At 66.3% G+C, this 26,753-nt stretch overlaps 4 protein-coding genes across 4 annotated transcripts; 2 read left to right on the top strand and 2 right to left on the bottom strand.

Moving 5' to 3' along the window:
• The first annotated feature begins 1,944 nt into the window (after positions 1–1,944).
• MMP14 (matrix metallopeptidase 14) lies at positions 1,945–14,013 on the top strand. The gene is made up of 10 exons (XM_080608591.1): positions 1,945–2,033; positions 3,620–3,768; positions 5,495–5,617; positions 6,724–7,031; positions 8,025–8,186; positions 8,273–8,430; positions 8,563–8,701; positions 9,349–9,499; positions 10,409–10,524; positions 12,786–14,013. Exons 1-10 carry the CDS (start codon positions 1,950–1,952, stop codon positions 13,139–13,141), a joined length of 1,746 nt encoding a protein of 581 aa, XP_080464717.1. The 5' UTR covers positions 1,945–1,949; the 3' UTR covers positions 13,142–14,013.
• Positions 14,014–14,647: 634 nt separating this feature from the next.
• MRPL52 (mitochondrial ribosomal protein L52) lies at positions 14,648–15,881 on the bottom strand. Its single transcript, XM_080608590.1, has 5 exons — positions 15,734–15,881; positions 15,317–15,386; positions 15,149–15,216; positions 14,960–15,024; positions 14,648–14,855 (listed from the first exon to the last, which is right to left on the bottom strand). Exons 1-5 carry the CDS (start codon positions 15,864–15,866, stop codon positions 14,721–14,723), a joined length of 471 nt encoding a protein of 156 aa, XP_080464716.1. The 5' UTR covers positions 15,867–15,881; the 3' UTR covers positions 14,648–14,720.
• A 128-nt stretch (positions 15,882–16,009) lies between these two features.
• OXA1L (OXA1L mitochondrial inner membrane insertase) lies at positions 16,010–21,941 on the bottom strand (the record flags this gene model as incomplete). The annotated part of the gene is given in 11 exon segments (XM_080608589.1): positions 16,010–16,148; positions 16,244–16,324; positions 16,441–16,615; positions 17,394–17,499; positions 18,212–18,347; positions 18,349–18,378; positions 18,480–18,565; positions 19,408–19,551; positions 20,554–20,770; positions 21,728–21,808; positions 21,891–21,941. Coding segments are annotated over 8 exon segments (810 nt in total). The 3' UTR covers positions 16,010–16,148; positions 16,244–16,324; positions 16,441–16,615; positions 17,394–17,434.
• On the top strand, positions 21,899–26,528 carry LOC308186463 (uncharacterized protein; the record flags this gene model as incomplete). The annotated part of the gene is made up of 4 exons (XM_080608592.1): positions 21,899–22,148; positions 22,907–23,167; positions 24,510–24,656; positions 26,306–26,528. Coding segments are annotated over exons 2-4 (628 nt in total), but the record flags the coding sequence as incomplete, so codon positions are not given.
• Positions 26,529–26,753: the final 225 nt, after the last annotated feature.

Raw genomic sequence — 26,753 nt, 5'->3', positions numbered from 1 at the left:
CCCCGGGGCCTTTTTTGGGGTCTCCCCAATTTCGGGGTCCGCAGGGCGGGGGGGGGGGGGCCCCAACGCCCCCCAGATTTGGGGACCCCCCCCATTTGGGGACCCCCCCCATCGCCCCCATTTTGCCCCCCCCCCCCCCCCCCTTTTGGTGTCCCCCCCCATTTGGGGTCCCCTCCCCCCCACTTTGGGGTCCCCCTTAATAGGGACCCCCCCCCCCCGCTCCCCATTTTGGGGTCCCCCCCTCCCCATTTTAACCCCCCCCCCCATATTTAGGGGACCCCCCCCATATTTAGGGACCCCCTCCCCCCCATATTTAGGGACCCCCCCCCCCTATTTAGGGACCCCCCCCATATTTAGGACCCCCCCCCATATTTAGGGACCCCCCCCCCATATTTAGGGGACCCCCCCCCCCATATTTAGGACCCCCCCCCCATATTTAGGGACCCCCCCCCCCATATTTAGGGACCCCCCCCCCCATATTTAGGGGACCCCCCCCCCCCATATTTAGGGACCCCCCCCATATTTAGGGACCCCCCCCCCCATATTTAGGGACCCCCCCCCCATATTTAGGGACCCCCCCCCATATTTAGGGACCCCCCCCCATATTTAGGGACCCCCCCCATATTTAGGGACCCCCCCCCCCATATTTAGGGACCCCCCCCCATATTTAGGGACCCCCCCCATATTTAGGGACCCCCCCATATTTAGGGACCCCCCCCCCCATATTTAGGGACCCCCCCCCCCCATATTTAGGGACCCCCCCCCCATATTTAGGGACCCCCCCCCATATTTAGGGACCCCCCCCATATTTAGGGACCCCCCCATATTTAGGGACCCCCCCCCCCCCATATTTAGGGACCCCCCCCATATTTAGGGACCCCCCCCATATTTAGGGACCCCCCCCCCCCATATTTAGGGACCCCCCCCCCCATATTTAGGGACCCCCCCCCCCCCATATTAGGGACCCCCCCCCATATTTAGGGACCCCCCCCCTCCCATTTTAGGCCCCCCCCCCATATTTAGGGACCCCCCCCCCATATTTAGGACCCCCCCCCATATTTAGGGCCCCCCCCCCCCCATATTTAGGGACCCCCCCCCATATTTAGGGACCCCCCCCCCCCCATATTTAGGGACCCCCCCCATATTTAGGGACCCCCCCCCCATATTTAGGGACCCCCCCCCCATATTTAGGGACCCCCCCCCATATTTAGGGACCCCCCCCCCATATTTAGGGACCCCCCCCCCATATTTAGGGACCCCCCCATATTTAGGGACCCCCCCCATATTTAGGGACCCCCCCCCATATTTAGGGACCCCCCCCCATATTTAGGGACCCCCCCCATATTTAGGGACCCCCCCCATATTAGGGACCCCCCCATATTTAGGGACCCCCCCCATATTTAGGGACCCCCCCCCCATATTTAGGGACCCCCCCCCATATTTAAGGGACCCCCCCCCATATTTAGGGACCCCCCCCCCATATTTAGGGACCCCCCCCCATATTTAGGGACCCCCCCCCCATATTTAGGGACCCCCCCATATTTAGGGACCCCCCCCCATATTTAGGGACCCCCCCCATATTTAGGGACCCCCCCCCCATATTTAGGGACCCCCCCCATATTTAGGACCCCCCCCCCATATTTAGGGACCCCCCCCCCCATATTTAGGGACCCCCCCCCCCATATTTAGGGACCCCCCCCCCATATTTAGGGACCCCCCCCCCTCCCATTTTAGGCCCCCCCCTCCCATTTTAGGGCCCCCCCCCCATTTCGTGCCCCCCCCCCCCCATTTCACCCCCCCCATCCTTTCTCTCTCCCCCTTTACCCCCCCCAGGCCCCTCCCCCCCCAGGCCCCTCCCCCCTTTATCCCCTCCCCCTCCCCAAGCCCCTCCCCCCCCCCCCTCTGCCTTCATCCCCCCCCCCCCGCCCCCCCCCCCCCCGCATTCGGCCATGGCGCGGCCGCTGCTGCTGGGGCTGCTCCTGGGGGCGCTGCCCCCCCCCCCCGCCGCCCCCCAGCCCCGCTTCAGCCCCGAGGTGAGGACCCCCCCCCCCCGCGGTGACGTCATCGTGACGTCATCACCCACCCTCAGCCCCCCCCCCCCTCAATTCCCTCCCCCCCCCCCCCAAACTTTTAGGGACCCCCCCCCCTTTACCCCCCCCCCTTTACCCCCCCCCCCCCTTTGCCCCCCCTTTGACCCCCCCCAAACCCCTCCCCCCCCCAATCCCCCCCCCACCCCCCCCAATTTTGGGGCCGATTCTCCCCTTTTTGGGTCTCTCCCCCCCCCCCTTCTTTGTCCCTTCCCCCCCCCGAGCCACGTTGCCCCCCCTCCCCCCTCCCTTTTCCCAAATTTTCCCTTTTTCTCCCCATTTTTTTTTTTTCGTTTTTTTTTTCCCCGTTCCTCGTTTTTTGTTTTTTTTTTCGGTCCCTTTCCCGGTTTTTTTTGGCTTTTTGCCCTTTTCCGCCCTTTTTCGGCCCAAAAAAAGCACGGGACGTGTCCGGCCGCCCCCGGCCCTTTGTCCCGGCTGCCGGCTCTCCCTGCCCCCCCCCCGCAACACCCCCACACAACCCCTCCCCCACCCCATAACCCCCCCCCCAATCCCATTAATCCCCCCCAATCCCCTAATCCCCCCCAATCCCCTAATCCCCCCCCCACCCCATAATCCCCCCCGTAACCCCCAATCCCCTAAATCCCCCCCAACCCCCCCAAAACCCCCTAATCCCCCCCAAACCCCCCCCCAATCCCCCCAAAACTCCCTAATCCCCCCCCCAATCCCATAATTTCCCCCCCCCCCGCCCAATTTTCCGCCCCTCCCCCCCAGTCACGGGACAGGCGGCGGCGGGGGGAGCGGGGGGGGGGCTGTCACGGGACGGACGCGCCCGAGAGAGGCACGGGGAGGGGGCGGGGGGCTCAGAACCCCCCCCAGACCCCCCCCCCATAACCCCATAGCCCCCCAAATCCCCCCACAATCCCCTATAACCCCCCCAAATCCCCATAAATCCCCCATAATCCCCATAAATCCCCCATAATCCGCCCCCTAACCCCCCCGTATGCCCCCCCCGTATCCCCTATAATCCCCTACAGCCCCTCCAGATCCCCCGTAGCCCCCCCATGCCCCCCATAACCTCCCCCATAAGCCCCGTGTCCCCTTACAACACCCCCATAGCTCTCCACAACCCCCATATAACCCCGCCATAATCCCCATAAACCTCCCTAACCCCCCACAATCCCCCCCCCAATCTCCCCTATAATCCCCCATATCCCCCCCTCTATCCCCCATAATCCCCCACAACCTTCCACCCCCCCCCCCATAATCCCCTATAACCCCCCGTATCCCCCAAATCCCCCCATAATCCCCCCAGCCCCGCCATAATCCCCCATAACCATCTCCTAATCTCCTGTAATCCCCCATATCCTGCCCCAATACCCCCATGTCCCCCTATAATGCCCCATAATCCCCCCCAGCCCCTCCATAATCCCCCCAATCCCCCATAACCCTCTCATAATCTCCTATACCCCCCGCATAATCCCGCCAATCACCCCCATAGCTCCCTATATTGCCCCCCCAATCCCCCATATCTCCCTCCCAATCCCCCCCTAATCCCCCGTAATCCCGCCCAGGCCTGGCTGCAGCAGTACGGGTACCTCCCCCCCGGGGACCTGCGCGCCCACCCCCAGCGCCCCCCGCACTCGCTGGCGGCCGCGCTGGCGGCCATGCAGCGCTTCTACGGCCTGCGCGTCACCGGCACCGCCGACCCCGACACCATCAGGTGGGCACGGCCGGGGGGCGCTGGGCCGCCAGAGGGCCTCTGCGGTCTTGGGGTGTTGGGACTCCAAATATCGTCTATGGTTCTTAGGGTGTTGGGCCTCCCAACGGCCTCTATGGTTCTTGAGGTGTTGGGCCTCCAAACGGCCTCTATGGTTCTTGGGGTGTTGGGCCTCCAAACAGCCTCTATGGTTCTTGGGGTGTTGGGCCTCCAAATATCGTCTATGGTTCTTGGGGTGTTGGGCCTCCAAACAGCCTCTATGGTTGTTGGGGTGTTGGGCCTCCAAACGGCCTCTATGGTTCTTGGGGTGTTGGGCCTCCAAATGGCCTCTATGATTCTTGGGGCGTTGGGCCTCCAAACAGCCTCTGTGGTTCTTGGGGTGTTGGTCCTCCAAACGGCCTCTATGGTTCTTGGGGTGTTGGGCCTCCAAATATCATCTATGGTTCTTGGGGTGTTGGGCCTCCAAACAGCCTCTATGGTTGTTGGGGTGTTGGGCCTCCAAATATCATCTATGGTTCTTGGGGTGTTGGTCCTCCAAGTGGCCTCTATGGTTCTTGGGGTGTTGGTCCTCCAAATGGCCTCTATGGTTCTTGGGGCATTGGGCCTCCAAACGGCCTCTATGGTTCTTGGGGCGTTGGGCCTCCAAACGGCCTCTATGGTTCTTGGGGCGTTGGGCCTCCAAACGGCCTCTATGGTTCTTGGGGTGTTGGGCCTCCAAGCGGCTTCTATGGTTCTTGGGGTGTTGGGCCTCCAAACGGCCTCTATGGTTGTTGGGGTGTTGGTCCTCCAAATGTCGTCGTTGGTTTTGGGGCTGTTGGTCCTCCAATCGTCACCGATGGTTGTTGGGCTGTTGGTCCTCCAGACACCAGTAATGACAGTAGAGGGGTTGGCCCTCCACTCCTCGATGGTTTTGGGGCTGTTGGTCCTCCAAACCTTGGTGGCCGTCGGGGTGTTGGTCCTCCAGATGTCACCAGTGGCCGGTGGGGTGTTGGTCCTCCAACCAGCGTTGGTTTGGGGGGGTGTAGGTCCTCCAAACCTCACTGATAGCAGTAGAGGTGTTGGTCCTCCAAGAGTTCCTGTTGGTTGTTGGGGTGTTGGTCCTCCGAGCGTTGTCGATGTTGGGGTGTTGGTCCTCCAGATGTCACCTATGGTTGCTGGGACTTGGGACCTCCAACCGTGGTTGGGTCTTGGGGTGTGGGTCCTCCAAATATCACCTATGGCTGTTGGGCTGTTGGTCCTCCACACGTTATCAGTGGTTGCTGGGCTGTGGGTCCTCCACTCCTCGATGGTTTTGGGGCTGTTGGTCCTCCAACCATGGCTGTTGGCGGGCTGTGGGGCCTCCAACCACCCTCTATGGTCGTTGGGGTGTTGGTCCTCCAGAGGTCACCTACGGTTGCTGGGACTTGGGTCCTCCAACCGTGGTTGGGCCTTGGGCTGTGGGTCCTCCAACCGTCGTTGGTGTTGGCCTGTTGGTCCTCCAGCTCTCTCTGGCTGTTGGTCCTCCGAGTCTCTATGGTCGTTGGGCTGTTGGTCCTCCAAACGCCACCTATGGTAGGTGGGTGGGGCGGAGGTCCTCCAGCCCTCTATGGTTACTGGGCCGCTGGTCCTCCAACCCTCCGCGGTCACTGGGGTGTGGGTCCCCCCAGCTCTCTATGGTCCTGGGGGGCCGCGGGTCCTCTCTATGGCCGTGGGGGTGTTGGTCCTCCAGCGCGGGTCCTCCAACCCCCAGGGCCATGCGCCGCCCCCGCTGCGGGGTCCCCGACAAGTTCGGGGCCGAGCTGAAGGCCAACGTGCGGCGGCGGCGCTACGCCATCCAGGGCATGAAGTGGGAGCAGCGCGAGGTCACCTACTGGTGCGCACTGGGGGCACTGGGAGCGCTGGGAGGGGGCCGCTGGGAGCACTGGGGCGGCTACTGGGAGCACTGGGACGGGTACTGGGAGCACTGGGGCAACTGGGGGCACTGGGAGGGGGCTGGGAGCCTGAGGAGGGGGCTACTGGGAGCACTGGGATGGACACTGGGAGCACTGGGGTGGTTACTGGAACCCTTGGGGTTACTGGGAGCACTGGGAGGGGCTGCGGGGAGCACTGGGGCAGATACTGGGAGTACTGGAGGCACTGGAAGGGCAGCCTGAGGGGGGGGGGTGAGGGGTGCTGGGAGAGCTGGGAGGGCCCCTTCTATTGGTTTTTGGGCACTGGGAGCACTGGGAGGCCCCCTTCTATTGGTTTTTGGGCACTGGGAGCACTGGGAGGCCCCCTACTATTGGTTTTTGGGCACTGGGAGGCCCCCTTTTGGTGGATATTGGGTACTGGGAGCACTGGGAGGCCCCCTTTTGGTGGTCGTTGGGTACTGGGAGGCCCCCTACTATTGGTTTTTGGGCACTGGGAGCACTGGGAGGCCCCCTTTTGGTGGATATTGGGTACTGGGAGCACTGGGAGGCCCCCTTTTGGTGGTCGTTGGGCACTGGGAGGCCCCCTTCTATTGGTTTTTGGGCACGGGGAGCACTGGAAGGCCCTCTTCTATTGGTTTTTGGGCACTGGAAGCACTGGGAGGCCCCTTCTGGTGGATATTGGGTACTGGGAGCACTGGGAGGCCCCCTTCCATTGGTTTTTGGGCACTGGGAGCACTGGGAGGCCCCCTTTTGGTGGATATTGGGTACTGGGAGCACTGGGAGGCCCCCTTTTGGTGGTTGTTGGGTACTGGGAGCACTGGGAGGCCCTCTTCTATAGTTTTTGGGCACTGGGACCCCCCCCTTCTATTGTTTTTTGGGCACTGGGAGCACTGGGAGGCCCCCTTCTATTGGTTTTTGGGCATTGGGAGCACTGGGAGGCCCCCTTTTGGTGGTTTTTGGGCACTGGGAGCACTGGGAGGCCCGCTTCCGGTGGCCGTTGGACACCGGGAGCGCCGGGGGGGGGGACCCGCGGTGAGGCCGTCCTCCCTCCCCCCCCCTGCCCCTGCAGCATCCAGAACTACACCCCCAAGGTGGGGGAGGCGGCCACGCTGGGCGCCATCCGGCGGGCCTTCGCGGTGTGGGCGGGCGCCGCGCCGCTGCGCTTCCGCGAGGTGCCCTACGGCGAGGTGCGGCGGGGCCGGGCGCCGCCGGCCGACATCGTCATCTTCTTCGCCGAGGGCTTCCACGGCGACAGCACGCCCTTCGACGGCGAGGGCGGCTTCCTGGCCCACGCCTACTTCCCCGGCCCCCACATCGGCGGCGACACACACTTCGACGGCGCCGAGCCCTGGACCGCCCGCAACGATGACCTGAGCGGTGAGTAGGGGCTTGGGGGGGGGGGGGGGCTGGGGGACCCCCGTTGGCCACCTCGGGGCTTCGTTGGCCACCTCGGGGCTTCGTTGGTTGACTCGGAGCTCTTTGGGCCCACCTTCAGCTCTTTGGGCCCACTTTCAGCTCTTTTGGCCCTTTCGTAGCTTCGTTGATTCTCCCCCGTTGGCCACCGTTGACTTTCGTTGACTTCTGTTGGCCCACTTGGAGCTCTTTTGGCCCAACTCGGAGCTCTTTGGGCCCACTTTGAGCTCTTTTGGCCCACTTTGAGCTCTTTTGGCCCAACTCAGAGCTCTTTGGGCCCACTTTGAGCTCTTTCGGCCCCTTTGAGCTCTTTTGGCCCTTTCTGAACTTCATTGATCCCTCCCAACAGCCACCGTTGACTTCTGTTGACCCTCATTGTCCCCCGCTGGCCCCCATGGACCCCCCCGTTGGCCACCTTGGGGCTTCCTTGGTCTACCTGGGGCTCTTTTGGCCCACTTTGAGCTCTTTTGGCCCACTTTGGGCTCTTTTGGCCCTTTCTGAGCTTCATTAATCCCCCCCCGTTGGCCACCGTTGACTTCTGTTGACCCCCGTTGGCCCCCACAGACCCCCCCAATGACCCCCATTGGCCCCTAAGGACCCCCCCCGTTGGTCCCCGTGGGCCCCCATTGGCCCTCACTGACCCTCATTGGCCACCGTTGACTCCCATTGACCCCCATTGGCCCCCAATGACCCCCGATGACCCCCAATGACCCCCATTGACTCCCATTGACCCCCATTGACCCCCGATGACCCCCATTGACTCCCATTGACCCCCGATGACCCCCATTGACCCCCACTGACCCCCGATGACCCCCACTGACCCCCATTGACCCCCAATGACCCCCGATGACCCCCATTGACCCCCATTGACCCCAGTTGACCCCCATTGACCCCCGCCGACCCCCGCCGACCCCCGCCGACCCCCGCTGACCCCCGCCGACCCCTCCCCCCCCCCAGGGAACGACCTGTTCCTGGTGGCCGTGCACGAGCTGGGCCACGCGCTGGGCCTGGAGCACTCCAGCGACCCGTCGGCCATCATGGCGCCCTTCTACCAATGGATGGACACCGAGGCCTTCGTCCTGCCCGACGACGACCGACGCGGCATCCAGCAGCTCTACGGTTGGTCGCCACCCCCCTCCCCCCCCCCAAAAAAAAACCCACCCCCGGCGCTGACCCTCCCCCCCCCCAAATTGTGACCTTCCCAGGGACCGTGATGGGCCCGAGCCTCCCGCCCGCCGGCCCCGGGACCACCGCCCGCCCCCACGACCCCGCGCGGCCACCGGGCCCCCCGTACGGCCCCCGGATCTGCGACGGGGACTTCGACACCATCGCCATGCTGCGGGGGGAGATGTTCGTCTTCAAGGTGGGGGCAGGGCGCGGGGAGCGTTCCCTCCCCCCCCCCCTTTGACGTCCCCACGGTGGGGGTGTCCCCACGGTGGGGGTGTCCCCACGGCGGTGACGTCACGGGGCGGGGTGGGGGTTTGTCGGCCAATAGGAGCGGTGGTTCTGGCGCGTGCGGGACCGGCGGGTGATGGACGGGTACCCGCTGCCCATCGGGCAGTTCTGGGTGGGGCTGCCCGCGGGGATCAACACGGCCTACGAGAGGAAGGACGGGAAGTTCGTCTTCTTCAAAGGTGGGGGAGGGGCTGGGGGGGCGGGGGGGGGTGGGGGGTGGGGGGTGGAGGTGGTGGGGGGGTGGTGGCTATGGGGCGGAGGCCACGGGGGTGAGGAGGATAGGGGGTGGAGGACGTGGGGACGGAGGATGCGGGGTGAGGAGGATGCTGGGTGGAGGATTTGGGGTGGAGGTTGTAGGGTAGAGGCCATGGGGTGGAGGCCACGGGGGTGAGGAGGATGTGGGGGGTGAGGATGGAGGACACGGGGGTGGAAGGTGTGGGGATGGAGGACGCGGGGACGGAGGACGGGGGGGTGAGGAGGACGCGGGTTGAGGAGGACGCGGGGTGAAGGATTCGGGGTGGAGGATAAGGGGGTGTGGAGGACGTGGGGATGGGGGTTGTAGGGTGGAGGCCATGGGGGTGAGGAGGACGTGGGGTGGAGGCCGTGGGGGTGAGGATATGGGGTGGAGGTTGTGGGGTGGGGGTTGTGGGGTGGAGGCCATGGGGATGGAGGCCATGGGGCGAAGGCCGTGGGATGGAGGCCGTGGGGCGGAAGATTTGGGGTGGAGGCCGTGAAGACGGAGTTTTGGGGAAGGAGGCCGTGGGGGAGGGGCCATGGGGGGGGGGGGGCGTGTCCATGGCCGACCCCGCCCCCGCCCCGCCCGCAGGGGACAAGCACTGGGTGTTCGACGAGGCCGTGCTGGAGCCGGGCTACCCGCGGCCGCTGCGGGACCTGGGCCGGGGGCTGCCCCACGACCGCATCGACGCCGCCCTGCTCTGGCTGCCCAGCGGCAAGACCTACTTCTTCCGGGGCAACAAGTGCGTCTTCCGGAACCTTCTGCGGCCTTCTGGGGCCTTCCGCGGCCTTCTGGGACCTTTCGGGGCCTTCTGGGGCCTTCCAGGGCCTTTGGGATCCTTCCGGGACCTTTTGGGGCCTTCGGGGGTCTTCTGGAACTTCTGGAACAGTCTGGGAGCTTTCGGGGTCTTCTGGAACCTTCTGGGACCTTTGGGATCCTTCTGGGGCCTCCTGGGACTTCTGGAACCTTCTGGGGCCTTCTGGGGTCTTCTGGGGCCTTTTGGAGCCTTCCAGGGCCTTTGGGATCCTTCCGGGACCTTTTGGGGCCTTCTGGGGTCTTCTGGAACAGTCTGGGAGCTTTCGGGGTCTTCTGGGACTTTTGGGATCCTTCTGGGGCCTTCTGGGACTTTCTGGGACCTTCGCAAACCTTCTGGGGCCTTCTGGAACCTTCTGGGGCCTTTGGGAACCTCCTGGGGCCTTTCCGGATCTTCTGGGAACCTTCTGGGGCCTCTACCTGGGACCTTCTAGAACCTTCTGGGGCCTTTTGGGACCTTCCGGGACATTCTGGAACCTTCTGGGCTCCTCTGGACTCTTCTGGGGGTCTTTTCCCGGAACCTTCTGGGGCCTCTTCTTGGGACCTTTTGGGGCCTTCTGGAACCTTCTTCTCAGGCTGTCCCGTAACAGTGTCCCTGGCCCCGTAACGAGGCCCCCGACCCCATAACGAGGCCCCCGACCCCATAACGAGGCCCCCGACCCCATAACGACGCCCCTGACCCTGTAACGACGCCCCCAACCCCATAACGAGGTCCCTGACCCCATAACGAGTCCCCCGACCCCATAATGAGGCCCCCGACCCCGTAACGACACCCTGACCCCATAACGAGGCCCCCGACCCCGTAAGGACGTCGGTGACCCCCCCCGCCCCCCCCCAGGTACTACCGCTTCAGCGAGGAGCGCGGCGCCGTGGACCCCGAGTACCCGAAGGGCATCGAGGTCTGGGGGGGGGTCCCCGAGTCTCCCCGCGGCGCCTTCATGGGGCCCGACGACGGTGAGGGGGGGGGGGGGGGGAGGGGCCCATATCGCGATATCCCCGTGTCCCGATATCCCCGTGTCCCTGTAGCCCCATACCCCGATATCCCCATATCCCGGTATCCCAATATCCCCATGTCGTGACATCCCCATATCCCAATATCCCCATATCCCGATATCGCCATATCCCGGTATCCCCATATCCCGATATCCCCATATCCCGGTATCCCCATATCCCGGTATCCCCATATCCCCATATCCCAACATCCCAATATCCCCATATCCCAATATCCCCATATCCCCATATCCCGATATCCCCATATCCCGATATCCCCATATCCCGGTATCCCCATATCCCCATATCCCGATATCCCCATATCCTGACATCCCCATATCCCCATATCCCCATATCCCGATATCCCCATATCCCAATATTCCCTTATCCCGACATCCCCATATCCTGGTATCCCAATATCCCCATGTCACGACATCCCCACGTCCCAATATCCCCATATCCCGACATCCCCATATCCCAACATCCCCATATCCCGATATCCCAATATCCCCATGTCATGACATCCCCATATCCCGACATTCCCATATCCCGACATCCCCATATCCCGGTATCCCCATATCCCGATATCCCAATATCCCAATATCCCAATATCCCCATATCCCGATATCCCAATATCCCCATATCCCAATATCCCCATATCCCAATATCCCCATATCCCCATATCCCAATATCCCCATATCCCGGTATCCCCATATCCCGATATCCCCATATCCCGGTATCCCCATATCCCAATATCCCCATATCCCAATATCCCCATATCCCCATATCCCAATATCCCCATATCCTGACATCCCCATATCCCAACATCCCCATATCCCAATATCCCCATATCCCGATATCCCCATATCCCGGTATCCCCATATCCCGGTATCCCCATATCCCGATATCCCCATATCCCCATATCCCAATATCCCCATATCCCGATATCCCCATATCCCGGTATCCCCATATCCCGGTATCCCCATATCCCGATATCCCCATATCCCCATATCCCAATATCCCCATATCCCCACATCCCCATATCCCCATATCCCAATATCCCGATATCCCCATAACCCAGTATCCCCATATCCCGGTATCCCCATATCCCCGTATCCCCATATCCCGATATCCCCATAACCCAGTATCCCCATATCCCGATATCCCCATATCCCCATATCCCAATATCCCCATATCCCGGTATCCCCATATCCCGATATCCCCATATCCCCATATCCCCATATCCCCATATCCCCATATCCCGATATCCCAATATCCCAATATCCCCATATCCCGATATCCCCATATCCCCATATCCCCATATCCCCATGTCGCGACATCCCCATGTCCCTATATCCCCGCGTCCCCGTATCCCAATACCCTGCTATCCCCATGCCCTGACCTCGTGCTATCCTCCCCATATCGCGCCGTCACCCCGTACCTCCCCATATCCCGATAACCCCCCCGTACCTCCCCCGTATCCCGACATCCCCATATCCCGATATCTCCGTCCCCATGCCCCACTATCGCAATACCCCTCCCATATCGCGATATCCTGCCACATCCCAGTGCCCCCCCCAGCCCGATACCATCCCATATCGCGATGTCACCCCCTATCCCGATACCTCCCCCGACCCCGATACCTCCCCGTAGCCCAATACCCGCCCGTATCGCAATACCCCCCCACCCCCACCCCGATACCCCCACCCCCACCCCGATACCCCCACCCCGATACCCCCACCCCGATACCCCCACCCACATCGCAATACCCCTGCCCATATTTCTATATCCCAATACCCCCTCCCATATCGCGATACCCTCACCCATATCGCGATATACCGGCTCCTATCGCGCTACCCAGGCCCATATCGCGATATACCGGCTCCTATCGCGCTACCCAGGCCCATATCGCGCTACCCAGGCCCATATCGCGCTACCCGGGCCCATACCCCCTCCCACCCATATCGTGATACCCTCACCCGTATCGCGATATACCGGCTCCTATCGTGATACCCGGGCCCATATCGCGCTACCCGGGCCCGTATCGCGCTACCCGGGCCCATATCGCGCTACCCGGGCCCATATCACAATACCCAGGCCCATATCGCGCTACCTGGGCCCATATCGCGCTACCCAGGCCCGTATCGCGCTACCCGGGCCCGTATCGCGCTACCCGGGCCCCTATCGCGACACCGCGGCTCATATCGCGATATATACCCCCCCAGCCTTCACCTACTTCTACAAGGGCGGCCGCTATTGGCAGTTCGACAACCAGCAGCTCCGCGTCACCCCCGGCTACCCCAAGTCGGCGCTGCGCGATTGGCTGGGCTGCGGCGCCGAGCCCCGCCCGGGCCCCGGCCCCGGCCCCGCCCCCTCGGGCCCGCCCCCCCCCGGCCCGCCGGGGGGCGGGGACACCGAGGTCATCGTCATCGAGGTGGGGGCGGGGCCCGGCGCCGTCGCCGCCCCCCTGGCGCTGCTGGGGGGCGCGGGGGCCCTGGCGGCCCTGGCCCTGCTCTGCCGCCGCCGCGGGGCCCCGAAGCGGCTCCTGCGCTGCCAGCGCTCGCTGCTGCCCCGCGTCTAGGCCACGCCCACAAGGCCCAGGCCACGCCCACCCCGCCCAGGCCACGCCCACCCCGCCCAGGCCACGCCCTCGCAAGCCACGCCCACGTGCACACAGGCCCCGCCCACGTCAGGAGGCCCCGCCCCTTCCCGGCCACAAGCCCCGCCCACTGCCCCCACCCCCCTCCGTTACTCCCCTCCCGGTCAATGGGGGCTGGAAGGCCACGCCCACTCTCATCAGGCCACGCCCACCATCACTCAGGCCACGCCCACATTCCCATATATGGCCCTGCCCCTTGCCCCCCCCCATTCCGCCCCCCCCCCTCCATGTGGAGGCAACGGGAGCTGGGAGGCCACGCCCCCTCCTGGAGGCCACGCCCACTTTATCAGGCCACGCCCACACCCCAATGGCCACGCCCACTCCACCAGGCCACGCCCCCTCCGGGAGGCCCCGCCCACCACGAGGCCACGCCCCCGCCCTCCTGTCCCCGCCCCCTTTCTCCTGCCCGCTGTGGGCGGGGCTTCCCGTGGCCACGCCCCCCTCATGGTGCTCTGGGCGGGGCCTCTCCTTGGCCCCGCCCCCTCCTCCCGAGGCCCCGCCCCCTGACCTGGCTGGGCGAGGTCAGCGGCTTGGCCACGCCCCCTCCCCCCCGACCCCGCCCCCGCCGCGGGACCGGGGGGGCGGGGCCTGCCGGAGGGGGCGGGGCTGTCCGTAGAGCGGAGGCCTCCGATTGGCTGCCGGCAGGAAGGGGGGGCGTGGCCAACTGTCGGGGCGCAGCGCTTGGCAGGGGGCGGGGCTCTGAGGGGCGGGGCTATGCAAACGAGGGGGGCGGGGCCCGGTGTATATAAGGGGGGGGAGGGGCCGCGCGTTTTTCTTGTTTTTTTTACCGTTTTGGGGAAATTTTTTTGGGGGGGGGTGGGGGTGGGGGTGGGGAGCCCGGGGGGGACCCAACCCCCCCCCCCCAGATCCTGCGGGGCGGGAGCGGGGGGGGGGAGGGGCGACCGGGCCCCGCCCCCGGGGTGGGGGTGGGGAGGGGTAATTAATTAATTAATTAATTAATAAAGAACTGACGGACGATAATGGATGTGGTGCAGGGACGGGGACTGGGAGGGGCTGGGAGGGACTGGGAGGGGGCTGGGAGGGACTGGGAGGGCGCTTGGGTGGGCTGGGAGGGGGCTGGGAGGGACTGGGAAGGGGCTGGGAGGCTTCTGGGGGGGTACTGGGGGAGACTGGGAGGGACTGGAGAGGACTGGGAGAGACTGGGAGAGGACTGGGAGGGGGCTGGGAGGGGCTGGGAGGGGACTGGGAGAGACTGGGGGGCACTGGGAGGGGGCTGGGGGGCTTCTGGGGGGGTACTGGGGGAGACTGGGAGGGAGTGGGAGGGACTGGAGAGGACTGGGATAAACTGGGACAAACTAGGAAGGACTGGGAGGGACTGGAGGGCACTGGGAGGGAGCTCCAAGCCCCTCCCCCACGCGATGACGTCATCAATGACATCACCAATGACATCACCACTGACACCACAAGTTCAGGTCTCAAGGCCCAGCTTTATTCCGCTCCAGGACGCTCCGAACCGGTCCAAACTGGTCCAAACCGGTGGTTACTGCTCCTTGCTGGTCCGTGCTGGTCCGTACTGGGGCCCCTTGGGGCGCAGGGCGGGGCTGGGCGGGGCCTCGAGGCCCCGCCCCCTGCCGTGGGCCCCGTCCAGGGATTGGCTCAGGGCGAGGGCGCGGCGCTGCGGGAGGGGGCGGGGCCGAGTCAGCCTGGGCGTGGCCGCCAGGTGGGCGTGGCCTCGGGGAGGAGGGGCGGGGCCAAGGGGGGGGTCACGTGACCACTCACCGCCAGGGCCTCGTCCTCGCGGCGCCGCCGCTGCTGCCCCCGCCAGAGGGGGGCGGGGCGTCCGTCTGGGGGCGGGGCCGTGAAAGAGAGGGAGGGGGCGGGGTCAGACCGAGCAGGCCACGCCCCCTCCGTGCTGGCCACGCCCCCCCGCGTGCTGGCCACGCCCCTTTTCCGCTAAGCCCCGCCTACCTGCGAAGGACCAATCCGGGAGGTCGCGCAGCGGGCCGTAGCCGGAGGCGCTGGGGGCGAGGCCACGCCTACGGGGACGAAGCCACGCCCACTTTAGCCCCGCCCACTCCTTATTTGGAGCCCGCCCCCCCCCCTTCCCCCTCCCACCGCCATATAAGGAGTGCTTACGTCACGCGCCATTGGCCAATCCGGACGGGGCGGGCGGGGGCGGGGCGCAGGGCCCGGGCCTGGAGCTCGGCTGGGGGCGGGGCGAGGAAAAGGGGGCGTGGCCACGCGCAAACCACGCCCCCAATCGAAGCCACGCCCCCCTCATCTCCCCCCCTCCCTCCCCCCCGGCTTCCCTTCAAGCCCCGCCCACCTCAAGCCCCGCCCACCTCATAGCCCCGCCCACCACCCACAAGCCCCGCCCACCGCCCCGTAGCCCCGCCCACAACCCCCCCTCCCCCCGGTCCCACTCCCCCTCCCGCACCCGACCCCCAGGCCCCGCCCACCGCTCCCTGGCCCCGCCCACAGCCCCTGGCCACGCCCACAACCCCCCAGGCCCCGCCCCCTAGCAACGCCCCTGGCAACCGCGGCCCCCCGTACCGAGCCGCAGCGCCCTGCGCGCCGCCATGGCCGCCGCCGGAAGTGGCTCGCGGCGCAGCCCCGCCCACTTCCGCCCCACGTGGCCGCGGCTGCGCGCGGGCGCCGCCATGTTGTACGGCACCGCCGCCGCCATCTCGTGGCGGCCGCCATTTTGCGGCGACGGCGGCCGCGGGGGGCCAAAAAGGCGCTTGGAAACCTCCCCCCGACCCTCCTAAACCCCCCCCAAACCGCCCAAAATGGCCCAAAACGCCGCAAATGAGAGGCACGAGGCGGAAATTCGGGTAAAGGAGTGGTTTATTGGCCCCCCCCCCCCCTCAGCCCAGCGTCTCCTTCCACGGCCTCTTGGTGGGCGCCGGGGGCGTGGGGGCGGCGGGGGTGGCGAGCGGGTTGTGGCTGAAGGTCTGCCGCAGGGGGCCTGTTGGGGGGGGGGGGGGGCATGTGACGTCAGCAGGGGGCGGGGCTTGCTGGAAGCCCCTCCCCCTCGCCCCTCAGGCCCCGCCCCCCGCTCACCCTTGGCCGCCAGGTCGAGGTGGTGCCGCAGCCGCCACTCGCGCTCCTCGCCCCGCTGGGCCGCCTGCGCCTCCCGCCAGTCTGAACAGGGGGGGGAGAACGACGTGAGACCCCCCCCAAGCCCCTCCCCCACCCCCCTCACCCCCCTTTTTCCCCCTTTTCCCCCCAATTTCCCCCCCTCCCCCCCTCGAACTCACTCTGCCGCAGCTTCGCCAGGACCCCCTCGGCGGAGGGAGCGGAGCCGGGCCCGGCGGGGGGCGGGGGCGGCGGGGCGGCGGGGACGCGGAGGCGGGCGCGGATGGCGGGGACGCGCAGGAGGCCGGTCTGCAGCAGGCTGAAGCAGTTGGAGGTCAGCCAGTAGAGGAACACCGCCTGCCGCGGGGACACGGCCACTCAGCGCGGGGACATGCCCACCGCTGGGGCCGGCAGGTAAATCTGCCCGGCAACAGGTGACGCGTGCCGGGGCCACGCCTGCTGTTGCCTAGCAACGGCTTGGGGGTGAGACGCTGCTGGGGAACTCTGCCCGGCAACAGGTGACGTGTGCAAGGGCCACGCCCGCTGTTGCCTAGCAACAGCTTGCAGGTGGGGATGCTACAAAGTAAATCTGCCTAGCAACAGATGACGCGTTCAGGAGCGAGGCCTACTGTTGCCTAGCAACAGCTTATACCGGCAAGGAATTCTGCCTGGCAACACGTGATGCGTGCCGGAGCCACGCCTACTGTTGCCTAGCAACAGCTGGCAGGGAGGGGCACTGAAAGAGAAATCTGCCCGGCAACAGGTGACGTGTAGCGGGGCCACACCCCCGTTGCCTAGCAACAGCTTACAAGCAGGGCACAGAAATCTGCCTGGCAACAGGTGACCCATCGCTACGGCCACGCCTCCAGTTTCCTAGCAACAGCTTAGCGGGAAACGCCATTGGCTGAATCTGCCTGGCAACAGCTGAGGCCCCGCCCCCTCCGAGCCCCGCCCCATCAGGCCACGCCCCCTTTTGGGGAGACCACGCCCCTTTCACTAAGCCCCTCCCCCTCCTACTAAGCCCCTCCCCTCCCCCAAGCCCCTCCCCCGGCCCCGCCCGGCTAAGCCCCGCCCCCCGCCCGGCTAAGCCCCGCCCCCCGCCGCCAAGCCCCGCCCCTTCCGGCCCCGCCCTCACCGTGGGGAAGTGCAGCACGAAGGGCAGGACGAGCAGCGGCATCACGCGCAGCGCCTGGCGCATCGCCCCCCGCCCCCGGGCTGGACACGCCCGTCTCCGCCCCCAGCTGGGAGGGGCAGGGGGGCGGGGCTAGCGAAGGGGAGGGGGCGGGGCCAGCGACGGGAGGCCACGCCCCCTCCCCCCTCCCAAAAAAAAGACCCCGCCCGCCTTTGGGGCCTACGTAAACACGGTATGTTTACGCAGACCCTACCCAAACGTTGTCCCTTAACCCCTCCCCCCCCAATTCCCCGCCCACTTAAGCCCCTCCCCCTTCAGGCCACGCCCCCTGTGTTCACACCCACTTGGGCCACGCCCCTTTAAGCCACGCCCACCCCGAGGCAGTGATGGGCAGGACATCCGGCCCGTCGGGGGCCCCGAGTCCCCTCCCACCCCCTTCAGGCCCCTCCCACCCGGATTCTAGCCCCTCCCCCTTTAGGCCACGCCCCCCGGCTCCTCCCACTTAAGCCCCGCCCCCTTTTAGGCCCCGCCCACCCCAAGCACGACCCGCATAGACGAGGAGCGGCACACACAACGCGTCGAGGACCCCTCCCACCCCCCTTTAAGCCCCGCCCACCACCTTTAAGCCCCTCCCACCCACCTTTAGGCCCCTCCCCCTTTAGCCCCGCCCCCTTTAGGCCCCGCCCACCTCCAGTACGCCCCACGTAGGCGAGCAGGGCGGGACATGCGGCGGGCCGGGGCCACGAATCCCCTCCCGCCCCCCTTCCCGCCCTTTTAGGCCCCTCCCCCTTTAGCCCCGCCCCCCTTTAGGCCCCGCCCACCTCGAGGACGAGCCAGGGTGGAGGCGGTGACGAGGAGGGGCAGGGCGTACAGCGGGTCGGGGGCCGAGAGGTCCGGGAACCAGCCCAGCCCCCCCCGCTGCAGCCCCGGCACCGGCGCCGCCGCCATCTTCTGCAGCCGCCAGGAAGAAGGAGACGAAGAGCGGGGTCTGCGCGAAGCCCCCCCCCGGGTGGGGGGCGTCAGCGAGGGGTCGCGCCCTTTGACCCCGCGCCCTCCCCCACCCCGTGACCCCGCCCCCCGCCCCGGTACCTGCACGAGGGGCACGAGGAAGCCGCGCAGCGGGTGCACGTCGTGGCGCCGCTGGTAGGCCGCCAGCTCCGCGTAGGCGCGGGTCACTGCGGGAGGGGGCGGGGCTAGCGCGGGACACGCCCCCTCGGTGGGAGGCCACGCCCCCCGGGTGGGGACACGCCCCCTTAAAGGCCCCCCCCCCAGGGTAGCACCACCAGTGCTGCACGAAGCCCCGCCCACATTGAGGCCCCGCCCACGGCACGAGGCCCCGCCCACATTGAAGCCCCGCCCACGGCACGAGGCCCAGCCCACATTGAGGCCACGCCCCCAGCACGAAGCCCCACCCACATTGAGGCCCCGCCCCCAGCACGAAGCCCCGCCCACATTGAGGCCACGCCCCCAACACGAAGCCCCGCCCACATTGAGGCCCCGCCCACAGCCTGAAGCCCCGCCCCTCTATTAGCCCCGCCCCCTTCATAAGCCCCGCCCCCTCCCCAACTCCCATCCCTGCTCCCTCCTCCTTTAGCCCCTCCCCGCCCCCTTAGCCCCGCCCCCGGCCACACCCCATTAAGCCCCGCCCCCTTTAGGCCCACCCCCTTCTTTTAGCCCTCCCATCTCCCCTAGAAGCCCCTCCCCCTCCCAATAACCCCCCTCCCTTCCCCTCCCTCCCCCCACGGCCCCTCCCCACCCCCTTTACCCCCTCCCTCCCCCTTTAGCCCCGCCCCCCGGCCACACCCCATTAGACCCCGCCCCCTTTAGGCCCCGCCCCCTTCTTTTAGCCCCTCCCACCTCCCCTGGGAGCCCCTCCCCCTCCCAATAACCCCCCTCCCTTCCCCTCCCCGCCCCCCCTTAGCCCCTCCCCGCCCCCCTTAGCCCCTCCCCGCCCCCCTTAGCCCCGCCCCCCGGCCACACCCCGCTAGGCCCCGCCCCCTTTGGGCCCCGCCCTCACCCCGCAGGCGGTCGCTGCCCCGCCGGGCCTCGGCCAGGCGCTGGTGCAGGCGCTGCAGCTGGGGCAGGTGGGCGCCGAGCCGGGCGGCCTCGCGCTGGCCCCGCAGCACCAGGGGCAGCAGCGCCACGCGGGCGCCCACCGTGCCTGGGGGGGGGGCGCGAGGGGGGGGGCGTTGTAGGGTCCCGAGGGTCCCGCGGGGTCCTCGCGGCCCCGTAGGTCCTGCCCGAGCCCCCGGGTCTGGCCCTGACCCTATAAATTCCTCCCCACCCCCCTTTTCCCACCCCCAACCCCTTTTTTCCACCCCCAACCTCCCCCAGGCCCCCTCCCCAGCCCCATAACCCCCCCACGGCCCCATAACCCCCCCAAGGCCCCATGACCCCCCCACGGCCCCATAAATCCCCCCTAAAGCCCCCTTTCCCCCCCCCAAATCCTCCCTTTTCCCCCCCAATCCCCCTTTTTCCCCACCGAATCACCCCGCCAAGCCCCTCCCCGAATCCCAGACCCCCTCCCCGACCCTATAAGACCCCTCCCCACCCCATAAATCCCCCCCAAACCCCCCTTTTGCCCCCCAACCCCCCCCTTTTTCCCCCCAAATCCCCTTCTGCCCCCCCAAATCCGCCCCAAACCCCCTCCCTGACCCACCAACCCCCTTTTACACCCCCAAACCCCCCATTTCCCCCCCAAATCCCCCCCAAACCCCCTCCCCAACCCCATAAGACCCCTCCCCACCCCATAAATCCCCCTCAACCCCTTCTTTTTCCCCAAATCTCCCTTTTTCCCCAAAAAATCCCCCCAAAACCCCCTCCCCGACCCCACAACCCTCCTCCCTGGCCCCATAAACCCCTCCCACCCCATAAATCCCCCCCAAATCCCCCCTTTCCCCCCAAACCCCCCTTTTTTCCCCCCAAATCCCCCTTTCCCCCCCCAAATCCCCCCCAGACCCCCTCCCCGACCCCACAACCCCCCCTCCCCACCCCATAAACCCCCCCAACCCCCCCTTTTTCCCCCCCAAATCCCCCTTTTCTCCCCCCAAATCCCCCCAAACCCCCTCCGAGACCCCCGAAACCCCCCTCCCTACCCCCCAAATCCCCCCCAGCCCCCCTCCCCGACCCCCAGCGCCCCCCCCGCCCCCATCGCCCCGCTCACCGAGGACGATGGCGGCCCACCAGGGCAGCCCCGCGTGGAGGTGCAGCCCCTGCAGCGCGCTCTGCACCAGCCCCACGGGGGTCCAGGCCCCCAGCCCCAGCTCCTCCAGCAGCACCTCGGGGGGCTCCGGCCCCACGGCGGGGTCGCCCGGCCCCACAACGGGCTCCTGCCCCGCAGCGGGGTCAGGCTGCCCCGAAACAGGGGGCGTTTTGACCCATTATGGACTCATTTTGCCCCAAAACGGGCCCATTTTGCGCCATTATAGGCTCACTTTGCCCCATTATGGGGCTGTTTTGTTCCAAATGAGCATTATTTTGTCCCAAAACAGAGTTATTCTGTCCTAAAATGGGGCTATTTTGTCCTAAAATTGGGTTATTTTGTCCCAAAACGGGAGGTTCTGACCCCGTAGTGGGGGATCCCAGCCCCACAGCGGCTGTGGGGGCCGTGCTGGCTGCCTGCAAGGGAAGGGGGAGGTAAAAGGGTGGCCCCCCAGCCCCATAAGTGGCCCCCCAGCCCCATAAGTGGCCCCCCAGCCCCATAAGTGGCCCCCCAGCCCCATAAGTGGCCCCCCAGCCCCATAGATACCCCATAGCTGCCCCCCAGCCCCGCAGCCATCCTATAACTGCCCCATAACACCCCATATTGCCCCGTAACTGCCCCATAGTGCCATATAGCACCCCACAAGCACCCCATAACCACCCTATAGACACCCCACACCCCCACATCGCCCCATAACCACCCCACACCACCCCAAAACTGCCCCGTAACACCCCAAAGCTGCCCTGTAGCACCCCATAACACCTCCTAGCGCTCTATAACACCCCATAAGCGCCCCATAAGTGCCCTATAGCCCCCCGTAACCCCCCCCAGCCCCATAACCCCCCCATAGCACCCCACAGCACCCCATATCACCCCGTAACACCCAAGAACGACCCCCCAACTGCCCCATAGCACCCCAAAACCGCCCCACAACACCTCATAGGAGCCCTATAACCACCCCCCAGCCCCCCCCCGCCCCACAACCACCCCACGAATGCCCCACAGGTGCCCTATACCCTCCCCACAGCTGCCCCCCGGCCCCAAAACCGCCCCGTATCACCCCAAAACCGCCCCGTAACACCCCCTAAGTGCCCCATGGCCACCCCATAGCCCCGCCCCCAGCCCCCCCCCTTACCCGGGCCCCGGCCGTGCCCAGGCCGCGGGGGGGCCGCACCCCCCCGGGGGGGCTCCGTGCCCACAGCGGCCCCCGCAGGGACTGGAAACGGAAAGGGAGACCTGACGTCAGAGCCCCCGTGACGTCACGGCCCCCTCCCGTGACGTCACGCCCCCCCCCCCACCTGCTCCCGCAGGGCCCGCAGCAGCGGCCGGAGCCGCAGGGCCGCCGCCATCTTGGCCGTCCGAGGGGAGACCGGAAGGGGCGGGGCTTCCTTATATACGCAGCCCACCGCGCATGCGCGCCGTCACGCGGAGGGGGGGGTGTGAAGCCCCCGCCGCCATCTTGGAGGCGGGCGGCCCGTCAGGGGGCGGGGCCGTGACGTCACGCGGGCGGGAAGCGGCCCCGCCGCCATCTTGAGGCGCCGCCGGCGGGCGCTGAGGTAACGGGGGGGGGGGAGGAGGGGCGCGGGGGGGGGGGGGGGCGGCCCAAAACCTCCCAAAGCCCCCCTGGGAGCCCCGAAATGGGGCTGGGGGGCCCCAAAATCCTTTGGGGACCCCCCGAAACCCCCCCGGGACCCCCAAAATGGAGCTGGGACCCCCGCAGTGTCCCTTAGGCCCCCCAGACTCCTCCTGGGACCCCCCCAGTTCCTTCTGGGCCCCCCAAAATGGGGCTGGGACCCCCCCAAATCCCCTTAGAACCCCCAAACCCCCCCGATCCCCCCCAAATCCTTCCTGGGACCCCCAAAAACGGGTCAGGACCCCCCAGAGCCCTCCTGACCCCCCCCAACCCCATCCTGGGACCCCCCAAATCCCCCCCGGGACCCCCAAAGTGGAGCTGGGACCCCCCAAATCCCCTCTGGGACCCCCAAAGTGGAGCTGGGACCCCCCAAATCCCCTCTGGGACCCCCAAAGTGGAGCTGGGACCCCCCAAATCCCCCCCGGGACCCCCAAAGTGGAGCTGGGACCCCCCAAATCCCCTCTGATCCCCCCCAAATCCCCCCCGGGACCCCCAAAGTGGAGCTGGGACCCCCCAAATCCCCTCTGATCCCCCCCAAATCCCCCTGGGACCCCCAAAGTGGAGCTGGGACCCCCCAAATCCCCTCTGATCCCCCCCAAATCCCCCCTGGGACCCCCAAAGTGGAGCTGGGACCCCCCAAATCCCCTCTGATCCCCCCCCAATCCCCTTTTTCCCCCCCAGGCCATGGCTCAGCCGCCCGCAGACCCCCCCCGGACCCCCAGGACCCCCCCTGGGACCCCCGGGACCCCCCCCGGGACCCCCCCGGGACCCCCCGGGGTCCCTGGGCGCCCTGCGGGGGGCCCTGGAGGCCGCCCTGCTGCGGGCCCCGGGGGACCCCGGCCCCCCCCCGGAGCTGGGCCCGCTCCTGGCCCTCCCCCTGCCCCCCCCGCCAAGCTGCGCCTGGTGCCCGGCGAGCGCCTGCTGCGGGACAACATGGCGCCGGTGGGCGGGGCTTCGGGGGGCGGGGCCACAAGGGGGCGGGGCTACAAGGGGGCGGGGCTACAAGGGGGCGGGGCTACAAGGGGGCGGGGCTACAAGGGGTGGGAGGGGTGAAGGGCGGGAGGGGCCAGGGAGGGAGGGGGCGGGGCTAAAGGGGGTGGGCGGGGCTAAAGGGGGTGGGCGGGGCTAGGGGAGGGGAGGGGTTAAGGGGTGGGCGGGGCCAGTGGGGTGGGATTGTGGGGGGGTTTGCGGGGTTGGGGGGTGGGCTTGTTGGGATTGGGGCCTGGGTTAGCGGGATTACGGGGCGGGCGAGTGGGATTAGGGCTGGCTTGTTGGGTTTGGGGCTGGGCTTGGGGGATCTGGGGGGGGATTTGTGGGATTATGGTCCGGATTGGTGGGATTGTGATCTGAATGTGTGGGATTATGCAGGGTTAGGTTTAGATTTGAAGGATTAGGGCTGTAATCTGGGATTTGGGGCTGGATTGACAGGATTTGGGGGTGGATTGACAGGATTTGGGGGTGGATTTGTGGGATTATGGTCCGGATTGGTGGGATTGTGATCTGAATGTGTGGGATTATGCAGGATTAGGTTTAGATTTGAAAGATTAGGATTGTAATCTGGGGTTTGGGGCTGGATTTACAGGATTTGGGGGTGGATTTGTGGGATTATGGTCTGGATTGGTGGGATTATGATCTGAATATGTGTGATTATGCAGGGTTAGGTTTAGATTTGAAGGATTAGGGCTGTAGTCTGGGATTTGGGGCTGGACTTACAGGATTTGGGGGTGAATTTGTGGGATTATGGTCCGGATTGGTGGGATTATGATCTGAATGTGTGGGATTATGCAGGATTAGGTTTAGATTTGAAGGATTAGGACTGTAATCTGGGATTTGGGGCTGGATTGACAGGATTTGGGGGCGGATTTGTGGGATTACGGTCCGGATTGGTGGGATTATGATCTGAATACGTGGGATTATGCAGGATTAGGTTCAGATTTGAAGGATTAGGACTGTAATCTGGGATTTGGGCTGGATTTACAGGATTTGGGGCTGGATTTACAGGATTTGGGGGTGGATTTGTGGGATTACGGTCTGGATTGGTGGGATTATGATCTGAATGTGTGGGATTATGCAGGATTAGGTTCAGATTTGAAGGATTAGGACTGTAATCTGGGATTTGGGGCTGGATTTACAGGATTTGGGGCTGGATTTACAGGATTTGGGGGTGGATTTGTGGGGTTATGGTCCGGATTGGTGGGATTATGATCTGAATGTGTGGGATTATGCAGGGTTAGGCTGAGATTTGAAGGATTAGGATTGTAATCTGGGACGGCTCCGCCCGCAGGGCGGGGGCGGGGCGGGGGCGCTGAGCGCGGCGCTGGCCATCCTGGAGAAGTACGGCCGCAACCTGCTGCAGCCGCGGCCCCCCCCCTTCTGGCGCTGCGTGCGCGCCACCAACCCCGTCTTCCGCAGCACCGTCGGCGCCCTCAAGGTCAGCACCAGTACAAACCAGTACAAACCAGTACAAACCAGTACGGCCCAGTTCCCTCCCGGTGCGCCCTCGGCCTTGCTGGTGCCTCCCCGTTATGCCCCGGTGCTCCTAAATTGTTTTCCAGTAGGCCTTAATGGCTCTTAATCCCATCCCAGTACATCCCAGTATGGCCAGTGCCCTTCCAGTCCCTCCCCAGTACATCCCAGTGCCCTGAAATCCCCTTGCGGTGCACCCCAGTATGCCCCAGTATGGCCCGGTGCCCTTCCAGTCCCTCCCCAGTACATCCCAGTGCCCCAAAATCCCTTCCCAGTACACCCCAGTATACCCCGGCGCTCTCCCAGTCCTTCCCCAGTACACCCCGGTGCTTCTAAGCGCTTTCCCAGTACATCCCAGTATGTCCCAGTATGGCCCAGTGCCCTTCCAATCCCTCCCCAGTACGCCCCAGTGCCCCAAAATGCCTTCCCAGTACACCCCAGTATACCCCGGCGCTCTCCCAGTCCCTTCCCCAGTACACCCCGTCGCTTCTAAACGTCTTCCTAGTACATCCCAGTATGTCCCAGTATGGCCTGGTGCCCTTCCAATCCCTCCCCAGTACATCCCAGTGCCCTGAAGTCCCTTCCCACTGCGCCCCAGTATGCCCCAGGGATCTCCCAGTCCCTTCCCAGTACACCCAAGTGCTTTTAAGCGCCTTCCCAGTGCATCCCAGTACATCCCAGTACGGCCCGGTGCCCTTCCAGTCCCTCCCCAGTATGCCCCAGTGCCCTGAAATCCCCTCCCAGTACACCCCAGTATACCCCAGAGCTCTCCCAGTCCTTCCCCAGTACACCCTGTCGCTTCTAAGCGCCTTCCCAGTGCATCCCAGTACATCCCAGTACGGCCCGGTGCCCTTCCAGTCCCTCTCCAGTACGCCCCAGTGCCCCAAAATCCCCTCCCAGTACACCCCAGTATACCCCGGCGCTCTCCCAGTCCTTCCCCAGTACACCCCGTCGCTTCTAAACGCCTTCCCAGTACATCCGGTATGTCCCAGTACGGCCCGGTGCCCTTCAGTCCCTCTCCAGTACGCCCCAGTGCTCCAAAATCCCCTCCCAGTACACCCCAGTATACCCCGGAGCTCTCCCAGTCCTTCCCCAGTACACCCCGGTGCTTCTAAACGCCTTCCCAGTACATCCCAGTATGTCCCAGTATAGCCCGGTGCCCTTCCAGTCCCTCCCCAGTACATCCCAGTGCCCTGAAGTCCCCTCCCAGTACACCCCAGTATACCCCGGAGCTCTCCCAGTCCTTCCCCAGTACACCCCGTCGCTTCTAAACGCCTTCCCAGTACATCCCAGTATGCCCAGCACGGCCCTTCCCGTTCCCCACAGGCCCCTCCCACTTCCCCAAGCCCCTCCCACCCCCCATACCCCCCTCCCCTCCCCCTCCCACCCCCCTCAGCCCCCTCCCCCTCCCCCCAGGCCCCGCCCCCTGCCCCCAGGCCCCGCCCCCTCCCGCCCCAGGCCCCGCCCCTCCCCAGGCCCCGCCCCCTGCCCCAGGCCCCGCCCCCTGCCCCCAGGCCCCGCCCCCTGCCCCCAGGCCCCGCCCCCTCCCCCAGGCCCCGCCCCCTGCCCCCAGGCCCCGCCCCCCGGCGCTGACGCCGCCCCTCCGCGGGGCAGGGGGGCCGGGCGGTGCTGCGGCTGCTGGGGTACCGGCAGGAGGGGCCGCAGGGGCTCAGCTTCCCCCCGGGGGCGCCGGCCCCGCACCCCCCCACCGTGGCCGCCGTCACCGCCGACGTGGCGCTGCTGCGGGCCGAGCTGGGGCTGCTGCTGGCCGTGAGTGGGCGGGGCCGGAAGTGGGCGGGGCTTACGGGGGCGGGGCCGGAAGGGGCGGGGCTTAAGGGTGGGAGGGGCTACAGGGGTGGGGGGCGGGGCTGCTGCATGGGGGGGCGGGGCTAAACAGGCAGGGGGCGGGGCCTGAGGGGGTGGGCGGGGCTTAGGGGGTGGGAGGGGCTTAAGGGTGGGAGGGGCTTGGGGGGTGGGCGGGGGCTTAAGGGTGGGAGGGGCTTGGGGAGTGGGCGGGGCTTAGGGGGGAGGGGCTTAGGGGGGTGGGCGGGGCTTAAGGGTG

The sequence above is a fragment of the Anser brachyrhynchus genome (assembly GCF_964034855.1).
Source record: "Anser brachyrhynchus genome assembly, contig: SCAFFOLD_600, whole genome shotgun sequence".
Classification (NCBI taxonomy): domain Eukaryota; kingdom Metazoa; phylum Chordata; class Aves; order Anseriformes; family Anatidae; genus Anser; species Anser brachyrhynchus.
Note: the sequence above shows the minus strand (reverse complement) of the source record. Positions and strands in the feature narration are given on the sequence as shown.